This window comes from Suillus fuscotomentosus, assembly GCF_016647785.1.
Source record: "Suillus fuscotomentosus strain FC203 chromosome Unknown F5891scaffold_34, whole genome shotgun sequence".
Taxonomy (NCBI): Eukaryota; Fungi; Basidiomycota; class Agaricomycetes; order Boletales; family Suillaceae; genus Suillus; species Suillus fuscotomentosus.
In genome coordinates this window covers 339,652-357,093 of record NW_024539546.1, presented here as the reverse complement: position 1 = coordinate 357,093, position 17,442 = coordinate 339,652, and the positions used below count along the sequence as shown (strand labels likewise).

The following is a 17,442-nucleotide window of genomic DNA, read 5'->3' as shown; positions in this document are numbered from 1 at the left end:
TTCATTGGAAGTTTTTTTTAATTAGTGTCAATGTTTATGGTGCTAAGATGATGGTTTTTTTTAGTATTACATGGCGCTCGGACGAATGGCTGAGGCTTGTCTGAAATTCGGTGGAAGAATTTTCATTGTTACGATACTTATGTTAGGTGACGTGTTTTCTTGCGTTATGACATCAATGGCACTCAGACAGTGGAGCATTTTTTTAGTTACGATATTGATGGCATTCGGATGGCGGGCCAATTTTTGATTATGATATCAATGGCACTCGCCCAGTTCATCTGCTCCATCGCGTGCTAAGTATTGATATATAAAGTGTCACATTTTACTACTTGTATGATAGCTACCTAGTTCAATTTCAAGTATGAGTGGCGATGAGAACCATCTCTCTGGCGATCCTTCACGCAAGCGCACTGGCTCAGCACTTTATATGGCTCCACGTAAAAAAGTGTAAGTGGTCTTTCGAACAGTGATGGATCCCCTGATTTGTCTTGATTCAGGAGTTCGTCGAATCCCCTTATTCTTCATGGACGACATTTTGGTCGAACGGTCTTTGCATTGTGCAACTATCCTGCCCTTCTAACAGCAGGTGTACTCCGACTCGAAGAATCGCCTGATTGTCCCATAGAGGACTATCCAGCGGAGTGAGTACAATTGTAACGCTCAGATGTTGCAAGCACTTAAAGTATTGTTAATCAGTGTTCGACGAGAACATATAGTATTCATGATGCTAGTAGAGTCCTATCCTGGTCTATTAGATCGTCTGACAAATGGGGAGGAAGAAGATCTTATTCATGTAGGAGAATTGGTCAGCCATTCAGTAATGGAAGGTCGTTATACTCACTTCTACTGCAGCTGGGTAAAGGGGCCTCTGGCGCATGAGGCGACGATACTAAAACCCTCAAATCTACTGTCCTTGAATGGCTTGTTCCCAGAGGCCAAGTAGTCATACCCCCTCTCTCTCGAAATATAAAGTCTGACCGAGGATTTAATCATGAAGTAACTGGCATGTTGCTTTGCCCCACAGGCCTTGATTGGTTGGATGCAGAGTAAGTCCTTCCATCATAAAATAATGGAAATGCTCTAACATCACCCAGAACCAAGGCAAAGCTCAAGAGTGGTGAAACTGCAGTCAGTGGTGATCAATGGCCTGTGTTCTTATACACAGGCTATGCTTATGATCCCGAAGATCCATGGAGGGGTTTATTGAGAAGCGATATTCTCATTTTCATAAGTTCATTCTTCCTGACGATATCTTACTTATGGCAATGTCCCTTTCATAGGGTTTCAAACACATCTTTACATCCCCAAGCTCAGTAGATAAAGAGCCAAAGGCTACGTGCTCTGGCAATGCATACCTACATAGTATGAAGTCTGTAACCAAGGGATCCTTGGCCTATATTGCTACGCAAGTACGTAGCAAATTTGATACCGCATACCTCTCCTAATTTTTGTTTTTTTAAGGTTCTATTTTCGTTGAGTTTGTCGTCCGTATTTTCATGTACCAACACGGTGACCGACTCCGAAAACTTCTATCATAGCATTTTGGATCTGTTGGAAGATCCTGATGAAAGTGAGGAAGTAAATGACCTCATGGTATGGTGGACACGGTTCGTAATTATATCTCACAAAATTCATGCTCTAATCTAACACTTTGAACAGTCGCATTTTCCCTAATTCTTCGTCATTGTGGTGCACTATTAGTAAAAACAGTGCGCTCGCAAAAATTCGAGAGAGACGTGCCGCTCTTCGAGAGCGAGCTACTGCTGGCATAAATTAATTGAATGTTTCTCATAAATAGTATATGTACAGTCTGTATACCCTATTTATTTAATTGATGCATGCTGCACTGTATCTGTGAAGATGATATTATGTGAAATTATAAGATATGTGACCAAAATATCAGCACCGTATCTAAAGCCAGACATGCTTGATCAAAAACTGCCATTTTGATGTGGCTTGATAACTCATTGTGAGACCTGAGCTTCTAGTCAGCAATTATATGTCTCACCATCAGAGACTGTCTCTATAACCACAGACATGCTTGATGGTAAAATAGCAGCTTGATATGGAAATGTAACTCAATATCATGCCTGGACATACTGTTATCAATGGTGGCTTCTCCCATCAGAAGCTGCCTATCTAAAGCCAGATATGCTTGATGAAAAAATAGCAGCTTGATAGGGTAATATAACACAATATCTACATACATGCAGGCTGCCTTCATCAACTCAATCAAAGATGGTAGGGAGAAAAGGAAGGCTACGGATGAGGCATCAGAGGCAATGGGTTAGTCGCCAGCCAAAAAAGGGTCCTTCTCTGCTGGAGTTGGAGACGAGCTTGAGTACATGGAAGAATAGACTCCATGACTTGGTGTTCTGCGCTCAACACTTGTATAACCAATCCATGAATTGTACCTTTTCTTGATATTCTTGCTCGAAATTTGTACTCTAATATTCGTGAGAATATATGTCTTCTACATGATACTGTCCATTCGGAGTCGGGGATTGGCGCACAGGCGCCGTTACGATGGATAACCAATATCGGTACATCATAGTGCTCGGCGAAACTAATGGGTCAACTTCCCAAAAAGAGGTGCCTTCCCGGCCCGGGGGGACACCTTTCTTTGGCTCCTATACGTCACGTGTATAGAGAAGCGGGACTCCCGGGTCCAGGAACTCTATCCGAAGGCATTTTTGAGTCTGGACAGACAGACCTTACAGGGAGCTAGATCGAGTTTGATCATATAAATATCCAATTTTTGTGCCAACAAGGATGTGGTGTATAGTCTAATTACATGTTGTCTAATCGCTGCTTGAGAGCGTCTGCAATTCCATTCAAATATTTCAGTCGCACTGCTGCGACTTTGGTTTCCTGCCAGTTCTTTTGAGCTACAAATTTTGTGACTGCGCTCACAACTTCACTAATTTTGTCTGTGACCACAAGTGTCAGTACCTGCCAAACGTTCACAAATGACAAAACTCACTATCATTGTCCTCTTCTAAGGTGCGAATTCGCTCGATGTCCCCAGCTTCAATCTCCTCTCGAACTTCCATGATTTCGCTAATGAGTTCTATATCCTCTAATGGATCTGCTTCTTCAGTCATGAGGCCATTCCGCTGCAAAATATATTCTATACGATGCAAGGGTGACGACAGTGCTTTGTACGCAGCGTTCACCGTATTCGACACGTGAAGTGCAATATCTCGTTGGAACTGCTGAATAAATTTTTGCTAGTACTGTACGTAGAATCACTCACATCACTCTTAGTTGCCCATGCGTCTGGGTGCGAAACTCTCTGTGCTTCGATGAAACGGCGTTTAAGGAGTGCAGCATCCACCACAAACGGGTTAGGCTCATAAGGAAGACCCAGTATATCGTGGTATGATATTGAGTCGTGGATCCTTGCAATATAATTGCAGTTTGGACAGGCAGGCAACGCAGTTGGAAGAATAGTCCCACATGATGGACACGTCCTGGTTAATGAAGTGATCACGGAATGCCGTGAGGAAGATGAATCAGCTTTGTCGGTGAATGCTCTTGCATAATATCCGTTCGACAACGCCAACGGTCGATGAGTTGCTTGAGCAGCAGCGACCGCACGGACAAGGAAAAGACGGAACATTCGGATGAGGGTTACTTGTTTACTAAGCTAAGAGATGGAAATGAATAGCATGGAGCATGGAAATTTCCTTTTGGAACAATTTCGTCATTGTTTATATATATAGGACTTATAAGTACTACTAGAACACCAGCACCACGTGCAGCGTGAAGGATATCACACTGAGTACTTGCTAGTAGGCGAGCCTTCGGACAACTTGATCATCACTCGTCCTCACAATGTCGAGCAGTACTAGCGCTACCGCTGAGCTCCAAATCCAGGACTTGTGCTCGCCGGCCGGGCCTCAGTGGCCTGCTCCTCCTCAGGCAATATTAACGCTCGATGATCCTTCAGCCGCAGAACCAGCACGTCGTCGGTTGGCTCCAAAGACTCGTTTAAGTATATTTTCTTTCCTTCCAAACCTTTTCTCCTGTTGCCGCTCTAGGCATCACAAACCACAACCAGCGGATTCAGAAGCTGAGGCAGACAGCTCAAACAAGTCCATAGAACAACTACCGGCCCTCGAACAAACCAACGATAATACTACCATAATCACTTTGGACATCTCAGGTATCTCAGATATCCCTGGCATTAATAAGGACGATTATCGTTGGGCTGTTGTATATGAAAATCAAAGAGGGTATGTATATCATTCACCTCCTTATGTGTGGCAGACTGTAACTATCATCCCAAGCCTCACCGTACTCTCGTCCCCGTATTATTCACCCCTATCACTGCTTCCTATCGATCCTCCACAATTCACTACCCCGTCCGATTCTTTGAAACAATCCCGACAACCCAATATCTCTCTTTCCAATTATCCCCTGCCCGATGGCACTTGGCGCTGGGTTTCCAGAACATGGATGATTGACATGCGCACAGACTCAGGAGAAGTTCAATACGACGGTTTTGAGTACAACTGGTTTTTCCGGGAGAAACACTGGCACGCAGAGATTGGCAAACTAAGCACTGGTGCCTGGGTACGGAGAAGACGATGGGTAAGATTGATGATGCGTCCGGCACAGCATGCAATAGCGCACTCGGAGGGAAGTCTAAGTCCTTCCACTAGCAAGAGCAGGCTGTCTGACCAGCCTTTGGATACAAGCTTTGTTTCTCTCGCTTACCCTCAATCAGAGATCACGCTTGACAAGCTCGCTCGCTCGGTCAACCTGGAATGGGAAGGAAGTGAACAAGACTGGGTGCGCTGTCATCGACTGATGCGAAGGCTCGGTCGGGATGGTCGCAAACTTGAACTCTGGCGCATGTGGCTTTCGCCATACCTCTCTGATGTTTCCGATAACCATCCGGGGGACAAAGGGAAGCTTCCTGAATCTAAATTTTCTCTACCGATGAGGTTGGAAAATGATGGCTCGGACATCCAAACTCCACCTCTAGAATACTTGGGAGCACTTCTCCAGAGCCACGTATGCATTTCCATTGACAAGTGTATCATCGTTTGATATCACTTTTATAGGGAGATGCAGTACTCCGGTTGTTTGTCTTCCCAGATTCAAGAGCCCAGTTCATCGATCTTGTCAAACGTGCCGGTCTGGCTCATGAATTAGTGCGAAGTCTTGGAGACGGGTTCTCTTCCACCGAGGTTGACTTCTGGAGCTACTCGAAGGGCTTAGGCAAAGTATTCGATAAGGATGATTAAACAGAATCGAGTTGGGTCGGGGCCAAGGACTAGAAGGAAGAGCTCTCTGATGAGGATGTCGTGGTAAATTATATTGAGGTTGTTACAGAGTTACCCGCGAGAGTGGCGTGACTTCCACGGAGATCACCATACAGATCATATCGTTATGCTAATCGTAATATATGTAAATACTGTACAGCAGTGAAGTTGCATGTGAGTGCAACACCCGTCGTTTTCAAACCCGAGTCCTTCTACAGCGCTTTCATGTCAGCGCCGTCTCCTCGGGTCATTGAGCCTACTGAACCAGATTCGGATCATAGTAAGACATCATGGAGAAATATCAATCCGAAGAATCTCTGGTCAGATGACCCAAGTCATCCGGTGAAGGTCGCCCTTCGTACATATTCTCTCAGCCTATCTCTCTCTCTTGGTCCTGCACTACTTCCAGTTGCTCTTACCCTCGTCAATCGTTCATCCAGTCTGGAAACTCGTTTGGGTTCATTCAGGCGCGTGTTGAGGCGCGAAGTGGGCCTTACAGGATTTCCGTTCGCCATCACAGTAGCCATTTGTGGTGGAATTGCATTGAGGCACCTCTTGGAAGCGATACGTGTCCACAATGTCGATAAACAAGACGATCCAGAAGTTCGACAACAGCCAGTGATGGCTTCCACATTCCAACGACGCGCAACAGCCCTATCGCTTGCAGCTCAGGCATGCTCAGGCATGTCCAACTCAACGCCCTCTCAGAAAGCGTTCCTGTCAAATATCTTGTCCTCGACAATCGCGCTGTTCTTGCTCCAAAGGACTCGACTATCCAAAGCAGGGTCGCGTCAACCATTCTCAACCGTTGGATTAACGCTCCTCTTTTTCTGTCGTGCAACCGACGCAATCATGCAGCATTTCTTATTCGTGCCATCAGCCCGGAGAGCTGACCTATTCAACATTTCTGCAAATCGATCGAAGCCAGTTGGACCATCTACTGATTTACTACTGCCTGCTGAAGGCGATGGGAAAACCAAGAAATATCATCGAAGTATAGCTGTATGGCTGGATGCCGTTGTATTTTGGGCCTGCAGTGCTAGGTGCGTGATATGTAGCATTCTTTATGTCAACATATATATATTCAAACCTTTGTGCAACATCAGAATCATGTGGTGTTTCTTCTACCAGCCACATAGGTGCTTAGCAATAAAACAAAATAGATTAATGTCTAAATCCATTTTTTACAGACTTCCCCCTTCTTACGTGAAATGGTTAGATATCATTCAATCATTATGTCGGGAAGCTCTCGCTCATCGTTTTATGATCAATCACTTATCAGGATATCATCCCTAGCCAACCTAGACAAACGGCTGTTGGACGCCTTGCGTGTTATGCGTTCTAAAGAATGGGTCTATGGGCACAGTTCCTCCCATTCTCACCTCTTGATGTCTTATGCCAAGGACCGCGGATACCCTTCATCTTGGGGCAATCCACATGTCTTGCCTGCATGTGGTACAGGTGCAGATATGGTCTGGAAGGCGCTTGGCGTGCCTGGCCGGGGTGGTGTGGGCGGATTGCCCTGCGAGCTCCTGCATTCCCGTGTTACAACGCGGTGGGGTCTCGACAACAGCTGTTTAGCAAATGTTGGCGTGAGATTTTCCTTGGCGTTCATTGAGGCTATGGCTCTATACCTGCCTGTAAGTGTATGGCCTGGAGTGCACTGCATTGCACCGCTAATCGTCTTTGAAGGTTCACTTTCTCCCTCTCCTTTTTACTCGCCCTAGCTCCATCTTCCAGCGTCATCGCGCCATTCCCGCTCTCCTGGCTGCGATCCGCAGTGCGACATTCCTCTCCACTTTCCTGTCGTCATATTTCTTCGCTGCCTGTCTCACACGTACCTTAGTGCTGGCAAAGCTGTTTCCATGGATCCCTCATGACGTGTGGGATGGGCCATACGGTAGTATTCTCGTGGGATCACTAACGTGCGGTTGGAGTATACTCATTGAAAACACGCGGAGAAGGGGAGAGATGGCGTTATATGTGTTGCCCAGAGCCGTTAAAGCATTTTTACCGGCCAAGTGGACTGCAGGTAATCATGCTGGTGCGAGGCTAGCTGAGCGGTTAGTATTCTTAAAGAGCATTTTCCTTGTGATGCTGATGGAATGCAACAGAATCGTATTTGTTCTGTCGCTGGCTTCACTGCTCACTCTTGCAGTCCATGAACCAGAATCTCTGAGAGGTCTGTCGCGATGGACCCTAGCTTTTGTCATGAAAGGGTCAAATGCTGAGTTCTGGAAGAAACGTAAAGAACAGATTGAGACTTGTCCTCAGACGCCTATCTCTCCGTCCTCCAACTCAATCTCCACGCAAAGCGTCGATCGTTTGTAAGACGTTCCACAATACCAACTTAATCCGCGGCAATTCGACTCTGGGACTGGAGTATTTTGGGAGAGTTTGCTCATGTCACTACCAATCTTCGATCTAGATCACGCCCTTTTTCCCGCGTACTTTACGATCTTCGCCCAGATATACTCCTGATTACCCCATAAAAACATTTCCAGTCAATATCCTTACGCATCTCCGATTATCTCACTTACATTTTGCTAACTAGCTGCTCCAAAGGTGTAACATGTGATCGTAGAATGAGCAACTCCCGATCAATGTTTCCCCATCTACACCTGGAGGGGCAAATGACCAGTCTACGCCGTATGCTAGCGACCTGTGATCATCAAACCGCTTCACAACTTCCCACGTTGCATGTTCTCCGTTGTGGGCCCTCGCCACCTTGAAACCGTCGTGCATACTTGCAACGAGGAGATCCTCCTTACGACTGGGCGACGGATGCCACTTGACACGCCACGCACCCCCTCCGACATCTCCTTGAACGAGCGGTACCAGCGGCTTCCGAGTGTCAAAAATACAAACGCTATTATCGTAGCTGTGCGCGATTTCAAAAGCCGTGATGTTGATAGCAAAGAAAAATTACGCACCTTCCGACGGCTATGAGATATTCGATGTGTGGATGGCTCTGAATAGTTGTGACACCTGCGTTAAATCTTCGAGGGTATGAGAAACAAACAGAACATGTGGAGATAATTACATGCCGCTTATTTGTAAAGATGGGCTGGATAAAATTCTGTCGGACATCCCAGCCCTTCATGGTTAGGTCGTCTCCACCCGAATAAATGATGGATGTATCCCAATAGTTCCAAGCAGCAATCCAAGGTTCGTAATCGTGCGCGCGCCACCGGTTGACAATAGTCAAGTTGCCAGTTGAATCAGGATTCAGAACGCACAGTGATCCATTTGACAAGGAAACTACCAGAGAACCGTGATTGCTGTCTCAGAATCCTGGGTCAGAATTGCCTGCAGTCTCTTGAGCTAGCGTACTTCGTGGGGTATCTTCGGGTAGACCAGTCCAGGGAAAGGCACAGAACGTCTGAGGTTGCACAGGATACGCTCTGAAATGCTTTGAGCTGGCGCTAAAATTACTCAGTCACGATTTATGCGATTGAAATACATTAAAACATACCTCTTCTTTGTGCCACTCGTGAAGGGTAACATTCCCTTCCGAGTCTGCAATTCCGAGTACTGGAGAGGCTGTTCGAGAAGTATGACACCTACGATTGTGCAGATATCGACGTTTGATACGACTCAAGCATACAACGCGGATCTCACCATTTCTGGTCGAGGACAGCTGGAAGACTGATTTCCTGAATCTGGGAACTTGATGATAGACGTTGAACCAGTGATTCGCAGGAATCGATTCGCTTACTTACACTCCTCTGTCCTCTGTCACTTGCAATACAAGACACTTTCCACGACGGACTTGACTTTGTTTTCTCGCCGTAGGTTCGAAATCTACTATATTGTCATCTGTGTGCACCTGGGTATCGGCGAGGGGCTGTTCTAATCGATAGGTCCCGCAAACAAAGATATCAGAAGCACTCTCGTGAGGGCAAAACTCGATCGAATCTGCGGGCCAGACAGTATCCAATGCGACCATTGGAGAAGAGGGTAGGTGCAGACGGTAGTCTGGATTCGTGTCACGGTGTAACAGGTGCTTACATAACTAGGCGCCCGTTGATACCGGCGTCACAACCGCGTCATTAAGACCTAGGCCTGCATTGCCACGTGTGATGATATCACCAGCAAGTTCTGCAATGTTCGATAAAGGAGTGTAACTCTTTCCCTACTTCTGGATCATACTACAACTAGGCAAGGTTGATAAAAAGGTAGCCCAGGCAAGGAGTCGTCGTCACCAACCTCAGTTCGCTTTTCGCCTTCACCATGAACTTCGACTTCACAGATAAAACCCAACAATCTTTGTCGGCTGCCATTCAACTCGCAAAGGATTATTCTCATGCCCAAGGTATGTGTACATATTCTACTGATAATTATTTGTTGTTTACTCGTTCTCCAAAGTTCACCCTGCACATATCGCCGCAGCTCTCCTGAACGAGGGTGCGGGAGATGATTACCAACTAGTCTGTCCAATGTTGGTGCAAGCTCCCTATTTTCTTCTGTTATACAGAAGGCTGGTGGTGATCCAGTACGTGTCTGCGTGTACCGGCTTGGTATGCCACCTCACCCCTATGACAGGTCATTGTAAAACGTGGACTTCAGAAGATCATCGTCAGACTGCCCTCACAATCTCCATCTCCGGAGGAGATCTCCATGAGCGCTAGTGCATTGAAGGTTTTGCGCGAGGCCCAGTCACTCCAGAAAACCATGCACGACTCCTACATCGCGCAGGATCATATAATTCTCGCACTTCTAAAGGACCCATCGATATCCTCTATCATCAAGGACGCTGGTCTCACTGAGGCCGCCTTGAAAACAGCTACCGAGCAGACTAGAGGAAACCGTCGAGTGGAAAGCAAGAACGCAGAGGCAGGATTCAACGCTTTGCAGAAATATGCGGTCGACTTGACTGCTCTTGCCGAAGAAGGGAAAATCGACCCTGTGATTGGCAGAGATAATGAGATCCGTAGGATAATTCGTATTCTTTGCAGAAGGTAGGATTCACATTTTTCTGTCGGTAGTCACCTCTAAACTTACCCTGTCCAGAACAAAGAACAATCCTGTGCTCATTGGCGAGCCTGGTGTTGGAAAGACATCGATAGCGGAGGGTCTTGCTCAGCGTATCGTTAACCGGGACGTGCCAGCAACCCTCATTGGGCGCCTGTTTTCGCTTGATATGGGTGCGTTGATGGCTGGTGCGAAGTACAAAGGCGAGTATGAGGAACGCATCAAGTCAGTTTTGAGCGAAGTGGAAAAATCATCCGAGGACGGCCAATCTATTATTCTATTTGTGGACGAGCTTCACCTTATCATGGCTGGTCGAGGTGCCGAAGGTGGTGGCATGGATGCAGGCAACCTCTTCAAACCGCTTCTGGCTAGAGGCAAGCTGCGTTGTATTGGGGCTACCACGCTGAGCGAGTATCGGAAGTATATCGAGACAGACGCTGCTCTGGAACGGAGATTCGCACAAGTTTTGGTGAACGAACCTAGTGTTTCCGAGACGATTAGCATTCTCAGAGGCATTCGGGAAAAGTATGAAGTTTATCATGGTGTTCGAATTTTGGATGGTGCCCTGATCTCTGCTGCCACTCTGGCCCATCGATATCTGACTTCGAGACGTCTTCCCGATGCCGCCATTGATCTTGTCGACGAAGCTTGTGCAAGGTATGTTTCCTTAATACCCTTATGAAACTACCTAACGAATTGTGCTAGTGTTCGTGTTACCCGAGAGACAGCACCTGAATCCATCGACAAGCTTCAACGTCGTAAGCTCGAACTGGAGGTTGAAATTCATGCTTTGGAACGCGAGAAGGATCAGGCCAGCCAGGAGCGTCTGAGTGTGGCTCGCAAAGCCATTGCCGATGTTGATGACGAACTACAACCGCTTCGGGCTGCCTATGAGGCTGAAAAGCGCAAAGGCGACGAAATCAACGAAGTGCGGAGGAAGATCGACAATTTACGCGCTAAGGCCGACGAGGCAGAGAGAAGGTGCGCTTGCCATTCTGGATTAATCGAGCATCTCCTGACTACAGCACATATTAGATATGACCTTGCAACTGCATCTGACCTTCGCTATTATGCCCTGCCAGACCTCCAGAATCGTCTGGAGGCCCTTCAAGCCAAAAAGTTCGAAGAGGACGCCAAGATTGGTGGAGGCACAGATACCGTCACTCCTGAACAGATTGCAGAAATTGTCGGACGGTGGACGGCTATTCCAGTCACACGTTTGATGTCAACCGAAAAGGAGAAACTCCTTCGCATGGAACGTATCCTTGCCGATTACGTTGTTGGTCAGCCGGAACCTGTGAAAGCTGTCGCCAACGCTATCCGGCTCTCGAGAAGTGGACTGGCTAATGCTCAGCGGCCTATTGCCAGCTTTTTGATGGCCGGTCCTTCTGGCACAGGAAAAACGTTGCTCAGTAAGACGGTAAGTTGATGTAACTCCGTCATAACTACGGTCACCGACCGAAACCTTCGCAGCTCGCTACCATTCTCTTTGACACCCCTGATGCTATGATTCGCATCGATGGTTCTGAATATTCTGAGAAGCATTCTATCGCACGTCTTATCGGCGCCCCACCTGGCTATGTTGGTCATGACGCCGGAGGACAACTCACCGAATATGTTAGGCGCAAACCCTATTCCATCGTCCTCATCGACGAGATTGAGAAGGCTTCGCGAGAATTCGTCACACTCTTCCTCCAAGTTCTCGACGATGGCCGACTCACTGATGGCCAGGGCCGCGTTGTCGACTTCCGGAATACCGTTATCATCATGACGTCAAATCTCGGTGCTGCATACTTGAACGACGTAGGTCAGGGTCCAGTAACTCCGCAGACCAAGCAGCTAGTCATGGGGGCAATAATGGGCCACTTCCCACCCGAGTTCATCAACCGTATAGATGAGATTGTCGTCTTTGTAAGTCACCGCATAGCATGCATTTTAGGTTCTAAATTTCTTACACTATGATATAGCGTGCACTTTCCAGAAGCAGTATGCTCAAGATCGTAGACTTGAGGCTCAAGGAGGTCCAAGACCGTCTAGCCGAGAAGAAAATAGTACTCGACATTGATAACGAGTCAAAAAGATACTTAGTGTCCATCGGGTACTCGACGACATACGGAGCAAGACCGCTTAACCGCGCCATCCAGAGCGATCTCCTGAATCCCTTGTCGGTGATGCTACTTTCTGACCGCATTCGCGATGGGGAGACTGTGAATATTCGGTTCGACGCCCCCCGCAACAAACTTGTTGTCGTACCCAATCATGAAGGCCAGGCCGATGTTGATGCAATGGATGAAGATTGGAATGAAGATAATGACATTGAAATAGAAGAAATGGATTAAGGAACGTGTGCACTTCTGTATTATAGTACCCAAGCACTGTATCATAATATGCACGACGGGCTAGTACTGTAGCGTAGTTAGGAGGAATATGAAGATTTTCCTTTCTTGGCGAAATTCTTGCGAGATTTCTCGCTTTCGGGTTCGACCGCGGTCTCGATGTCCGCAACCGTGACCATGCTTAGCCGTCGTCTGATACATCGCGCCTCTCAGCTGAAGGTGCTAAGCCGCTTTTCTTCTTCTTCCGCAAACCATGTAACACCTATACCCGCTTCTCCATCACCCGTCGCGAACCAAGCACCCAATTATCCAACGACATGGACAACCAGCCAGAGACCTCGCGCGGTCGCCCAGTCAGGTCCACGTTTTGAGCAGACTGTTCTCGAACTCCAGCCCAACCCATTGAGCGCAATGGAGATGATTAACAATGAACCTATCCGTGTTGTGCATGGGCGGAAAGCTGTTTGTGATGGTGGTCCGTAATACTTTTTCTTCTCAACTTGAGCGTCGGTGCGACAATTTGTTGCAGGAGGAGGACCTCTTGGCCATCCCAAGATATTCATCAACCTGGTTTGTGTTGATACTTCTGGACGCTGTTTTATAATTGACATTCTTTTGCAGGACAAACCTGGTGCTCGGCCATGCGGGTAAGTATTGTCATGGGTTGGCTTGATTGTCACTACTAACAAATTTGTTGTACTTTACCTTTAGCTACTGGTATGTGACTATTTTTTCTGGCCGGACTTCGAACTCACATACGACTTCCAGCGGCCTCCGCTTTGAACAAGCTCCGCATGACCACTAAGTAGAATGCGCAGGTTGTCAAGCTATATAATTAGCACGGGCTGTCCACCAGCGCCTGGCATATGACTAGATTAAATATTTCATCCCGTGTTAAACAATGCTTTGCATGTTTCTGATTGCCGCCTATTGCAAATATGGGTAAAAGTACAGCGGCGCTCTACAACGCCCAACCAGAGTAAATATGCTACTAGAATGGGGTAAGTATGGTAAGATAAACCAGGAGGAATACTAGAGTCACAGTGAATCCGGGCGATATGCCCGATCAACCTCCTGGGTTCGGTGAGATACGGTTTAGAGGGCGCCGGGCGGTAAGAACGAACAGATGTAGCAATGAATGGTTTATATGTCCACCGGTTGAACGTTCCTAACCTCACAAGACCTGATAAATAAAACCAAAAGGAGAGTGGTGATGCCACCGGCATCAGTCATCTTCCGGCGAATGGAAGGACATGGGCGATAATGGTGGGTATTCCCCTTCTGCAACTGCCTCCAGTTGAGAAAATGGGGGGAGAGAATGTGGTGATGATAAATGATCACTGGGCGATGTTGGTAATGGAGTCTAAGATGGAAGTCAGCTCTACTTAAGATGTAGAACTAGAGCTTTGCTTACTTACCACTTTGAATATCGGATTTATGACAGATTGAGGATCTATCCCTGGACTTGGAGGGTGACCATACAACTGCCCGTTACATTCATATGACTTATGAGAAGACGAAGGATATCGTATCATCGGAGGAACCATGTATGATGAGTGTTGTGGACTGGAAGAATCGGTACGGATCCACGGCCGTGGTGATGGTGATAGGGAAAGGAGATTTAGAGGTGGAGGTGAGGAAGCTCCCGATGCAGAAGATGTAGTGTCAACAGAGGCACGTATGCAGAAGTCATTGAACTGGTGGTCCAGAGAGATAGAGTTCGATGACCGAGCAGAAGTGGGGAAATCATCAAAGGACGTCGTGCCTGTGCGTAGTGAGGAAGCGGATGTCATTCGGTTGATCCCATACAGCGTTGGCCTTCGCGTCCGTGATGGGCCAGGGTCGCTGTCGACTGTAGCGAACGAGATGGCGGACATTCGGCTTAAGCTGTGAACGTCTGATGAAGACATGGAATGGTCGTCATCAAAGCCTCTTCGTCGAACTTTCGTCAAACGTTCATCTCGTAACCCCCATCGGTCGTTAGGAGCCAGCGTCCCATCGATAGGGTTAATATATCGACCTGAAGCAGCGTTCAACGTCGGCGATGATACCTTTGCACTTCCTTGGGTCTCCTTCTGTCGAATAGGACCAGAAGCAGATACCTTGCTCTTCTCCATCTCATCGTAGGGCGTTCCTCGCTGATGGGAATTGAGCAAACTGGCATGTGTTTGCCACATCCACTCCAACTCGTTCCGCGAAGTAGTTTGCATGTACATCTGGCTGCGTTTCTGCATGACTGCACGAGCCTGCTCCCTCTGGGTCCGTTCTGCCATTGCGCGGCGCTGCTTTTCCGCTTCGCGTAATTGTCGTTCGGCCTCTTTCTTGATAGCTTTGGCATTCTTACGAGCTGAACCGTTCATAGGTTGTAACTCTGCCAATGATGGACTATCCGAGCTGGTAGATTGCGTACGCTTGAGCGACGGCGTCGAGTTGGAAGACGCACCCGGTACTTCGTCGACGGGAGGAAGTTGCTGATGGACCTTCTCTCCGTGTCCAAACATGGAAAGACCCCATTTAGAGGGCTTCTTGCCAAGGCTGAAGTGTAGCTTGCTGCTGAGTTTGATGCTCGGCGATTGGGTAGCATCATGGGCAGGCATCGGATGGTCAGGTTCAACGCGGGGACGAGTCTGATACTCCGGTACCATCGGTGAAGATTGTACTTCCATCGGGTAGCCCGCGTGGTAAGCATCGAGAAGGGGCTCTGCCTGTGGAGAGGATACCTCCATCTGATCGGAGTCACTCCGTGCGTGACTAGCCCATGAGGAAGCGCCCCCTTGAGCGCGTACTTCTTCTGGAATGTCCGAGTAATGCGAATGCGAATGTATGCGTGGATCAACGACATATTCGGGTGTTTTATGTGAGGTAGGTGTGTGAATAGTTGACGTGACAAAGGAGGGGACGAATGCAGAGCGATGGGAGGAGGAAGCATCGGGGATATGTGACGGGTGCAGGCTTGGGGGTTGATGGTAGGGTGATTTCGGGGCGGAGTTATGTGAATGTGATGGAGGAATGCTGCGTGGTGAAGCAGAGGGAGTGATGTGATATATGCCATTCGAGACAGATCTCGATGGCGTTGGTGGCAGAGTCTGTGTGTGAAGAGCAGGAGGCATCGGGGGACCATTCCCTGGTAGAGCCTCAATAAGGTATGGGTGTTCGAGACACTGTCGACTCGTGAGACGACTATCAGGATCATACTTCAGTAAGTCTGATATACAATCAATAAGTTTGCGAGGGACACTACGGTCGAAATAGGAAGAGAAGTCCCGAGGAGTGCTCTGACACGACATGTCAACAATATTCAATACGTACATAATATTGCAGCAACCAACCTTTGGAAAAGCGAAATTAAATTGTTTCGCCATCTTGAGTCCCCTGCTCCATTTGCCACCACCAAGGGATCTACCGCGGAGATCCGTTCCATGGTCTGCAGGATCCCCGAGAACCTCGCATATGCGATGTATTTGGTCTATTTGACCGGATCCTGGAAATAATGGTCGAAGGTTGACTAACTCAGCCATGATCGTACCAAGGGCCCACATATCCACTGGATTCGAGTAATCTCGACTGAGAAGCAACACCTCCGGGGCTCGATACCAACGAGTTGAGACGTATTCCGTGTACGGCGGTGAACTGAGTGTCTCCCTCGCAAGCCCAAAATCGGCTAGCTTGATGATCGCGACAACATCCTTCTCCGTAGGTGCATTTGGAGGGGCTACCGGGGATAGTGAACGATATTCGAAGAGACCCGTTGTCGTAACGAGAACATTCTCGGGCTTCATATCACGATGGAAATAACCTGAAGAATGAATGTGGTGTAAACCCGAGACGATCTGGCGAAAAATAGAAGCGACTAGGCCGCCAGCAAGGGTACGGCCTTTTCTCGCCTTTATTAGATGATATAAATTCCCTTCCATGGACTCGAAGACGAAATAGAGCTCCTTAGTATCAGGGAGGAGAAAAAAATCATAGAGTGGAATGATGCAAGGGTGAAATGGTATTGCGCGTAATGACTGAAAGGGTTGGTGAGAATGGGAGTGGTGAATAGAAGTTAATTGACATACTTCGAGTTCCTTTAGCTTTTTACATTCGTCCCAACCCCCTTCCCACTTCTTTTTCATCCTCTTGACGGCGACAAGACGCTTTCCAGCCCATTCTGGTCTAGCGCCGCCACCGCATTGCATAGGAGAAAGTGGTGTATTGGGCGGTAGCGTCCCATGCCAATCACACAACAAGACTGTTCCGAAAGAACCGTCGCCCAGGGTCTTGATTGGTGTATAAGAGCGATGTGAACCTTTATATCAAATTGCGAACATGAGAGACAAGGAAAGAGATTGAGATACTCAAGACTGACTGGAACGAGAGTCTCCGACTTGGAGTTTTCCATTCTGTATAGAAACAGAGGGTATACCAATGACAGAAACTGTCTCCTTTGGCTGAGATGAAGCTGCCGATTTGTGGGATTGGGAAGGTGGTGGTGGGTGAAAGTGACCATTTGTCTGGTGGATGGTATGTCCATTTGTCTGGTTATTGTTGTGCGAGTCGTAGTGTGTATTTGAGTGACCATTGCTCTGGTGGGCATGATTCGAGGATGTGAACATGATACGCAGAGCATTGCCTGGCGATGGAAAGTGGGAAGGAGAATTTAACGAGAGGGCCAGCACGGATGCTGAGGCTAAGGGAACATACGACGAAAGAGATAATAAGTGATGATAAGAAATGTACCGAATGCTCGCAATTAGCTAGACGAGGACTACGACTACGACGAACTCGAAAAAACCGACAAGTGTTGAAGACAAGAGAGCGGAAAAGGTAAAGCGAGGAGGTTTAGTCGAAAGAAGCATCTTCATCGCCAGACTAGG

General features: G+C 47.7%; 8 protein-coding genes across 8 annotated transcripts; 5 read left to right on the top strand and 3 right to left on the bottom strand.

Moving 5' to 3' along the window:
- Window positions 1-361: 361 nt before the first annotated feature.
- Window positions 362-1,777, top strand: F5891DRAFT_1129161 (uncharacterized protein; the record flags this gene model as incomplete). The annotated part of the gene is made up of 9 exons (XM_041364363.1): window positions 362-447; window positions 498-641; window positions 697-805; window positions 853-856; window positions 881-1,046; window positions 1,095-1,149; window positions 1,281-1,409; window positions 1,462-1,607; window positions 1,702-1,777. The coding sequence occupies 9 exons, from the start codon at window positions 362-364 to the stop codon at window positions 1,775-1,777; spliced, it is 915 nt and encodes a 304-aa protein (XP_041224805.1).
- A 957-nt stretch (window positions 1,778-2,734) lies between these two features.
- Window positions 2,735-3,660, bottom strand: F5891DRAFT_1040240 (uncharacterized protein). Its single transcript, XM_041362002.1, has 3 exons — window positions 3,257-3,660; window positions 2,984-3,212; window positions 2,735-2,930 (listed from the first exon to the last, which is right to left on the bottom strand). Exons 1-3 carry the CDS (start codon window positions 3,620-3,622, stop codon window positions 2,791-2,793), a joined length of 735 nt encoding a protein of 244 aa, XP_041224804.1. The 5' UTR covers window positions 3,623-3,660; the 3' UTR covers window positions 2,735-2,790.
- Window positions 3,661-3,837: 177 nt separating this feature from the next.
- On the top strand, window positions 3,838-5,255 carry F5891DRAFT_954128 (uncharacterized protein; the record flags this gene model as incomplete). The annotated part of the gene is made up of 3 exons (XM_041375236.1): window positions 3,838-4,238; window positions 4,293-5,022; window positions 5,073-5,255. The coding sequence occupies 3 exons, from the start codon at window positions 3,838-3,840 to the stop codon at window positions 5,253-5,255; spliced, it is 1,314 nt and encodes a 437-aa protein (XP_041224803.1).
- A 172-nt stretch (window positions 5,256-5,427) lies between these two features.
- F5891DRAFT_1040234 (uncharacterized protein) lies at window positions 5,428-7,651 on the top strand. The gene is made up of 5 exons (XM_041362001.1): window positions 5,428-6,316; window positions 6,380-6,412; window positions 6,464-6,487; window positions 6,556-6,913; window positions 6,966-7,651. Exons 1-5 carry the CDS (start codon window positions 5,499-5,501, stop codon window positions 7,602-7,604), a joined length of 1,872 nt encoding a protein of 623 aa, XP_041224802.1. The 5' UTR covers window positions 5,428-5,498; the 3' UTR covers window positions 7,605-7,651.
- A 172-nt stretch (window positions 7,652-7,823) lies between these two features.
- On the bottom strand, window positions 7,824-9,222 carry F5891DRAFT_954421 (WD40-repeat-containing domain protein; the record flags this gene model as incomplete). Its single annotated transcript, XM_041375256.1, has 6 exons — window positions 7,824-8,154; window positions 8,207-8,554; window positions 8,607-8,698; window positions 8,749-8,836; window positions 8,895-8,942; window positions 8,996-9,222. The coding sequence occupies 6 exons, from the start codon at window positions 9,220-9,222 to the stop codon at window positions 7,824-7,826; spliced, it is 1,134 nt and encodes a 377-aa protein (XP_041224801.1).
- Window positions 9,223-9,347: 125 nt separating this feature from the next.
- F5891DRAFT_1040209 (P-loop containing nucleoside triphosphate hydrolase protein) lies at window positions 9,348-12,691 on the top strand. Its single transcript, XM_041362000.1, has 9 exons — window positions 9,348-9,592; window positions 9,642-9,680; window positions 9,705-9,768; window positions 9,819-10,234; window positions 10,287-10,904; window positions 10,953-11,228; window positions 11,283-11,667; window positions 11,721-12,158; window positions 12,215-12,691. The coding sequence occupies exons 1-9, from the start codon at window positions 9,507-9,509 to the stop codon at window positions 12,584-12,586; spliced, it is 2,694 nt and encodes an 897-aa protein (XP_041224800.1). The 5' UTR covers window positions 9,348-9,506; the 3' UTR covers window positions 12,587-12,691.
- F5891DRAFT_1040204 (ubiquinone oxidoreductase 20 kd subunit) lies at window positions 12,673-13,476 on the top strand. The gene is made up of 5 exons (XM_041361999.1): window positions 12,673-13,058; window positions 13,113-13,153; window positions 13,205-13,230; window positions 13,263-13,267; window positions 13,351-13,476. The coding sequence occupies exons 1-5, from the start codon at window positions 12,743-12,745 to the stop codon at window positions 13,386-13,388; spliced, it is 426 nt and encodes a 141-aa protein (XP_041224799.1). The 5' UTR covers window positions 12,673-12,742; the 3' UTR covers window positions 13,389-13,476.
- On the bottom strand, window positions 13,477-17,409 carry F5891DRAFT_1164726 (Pkinase-domain-containing protein). The gene is made up of 5 exons (XM_041365365.1): window positions 16,935-17,409; window positions 16,645-16,874; window positions 15,913-16,593; window positions 14,002-15,858; window positions 13,477-13,946 (listed from the first exon to the last, which is right to left on the bottom strand). Exons 1-5 carry the CDS (start codon window positions 17,179-17,181, stop codon window positions 13,809-13,811), a joined length of 3,153 nt encoding a protein of 1,050 aa, XP_041224798.1. The 5' UTR covers window positions 17,182-17,409; the 3' UTR covers window positions 13,477-13,808.
- Between the last annotated feature and the right edge of the window lie 33 nt (window positions 17,410-17,442).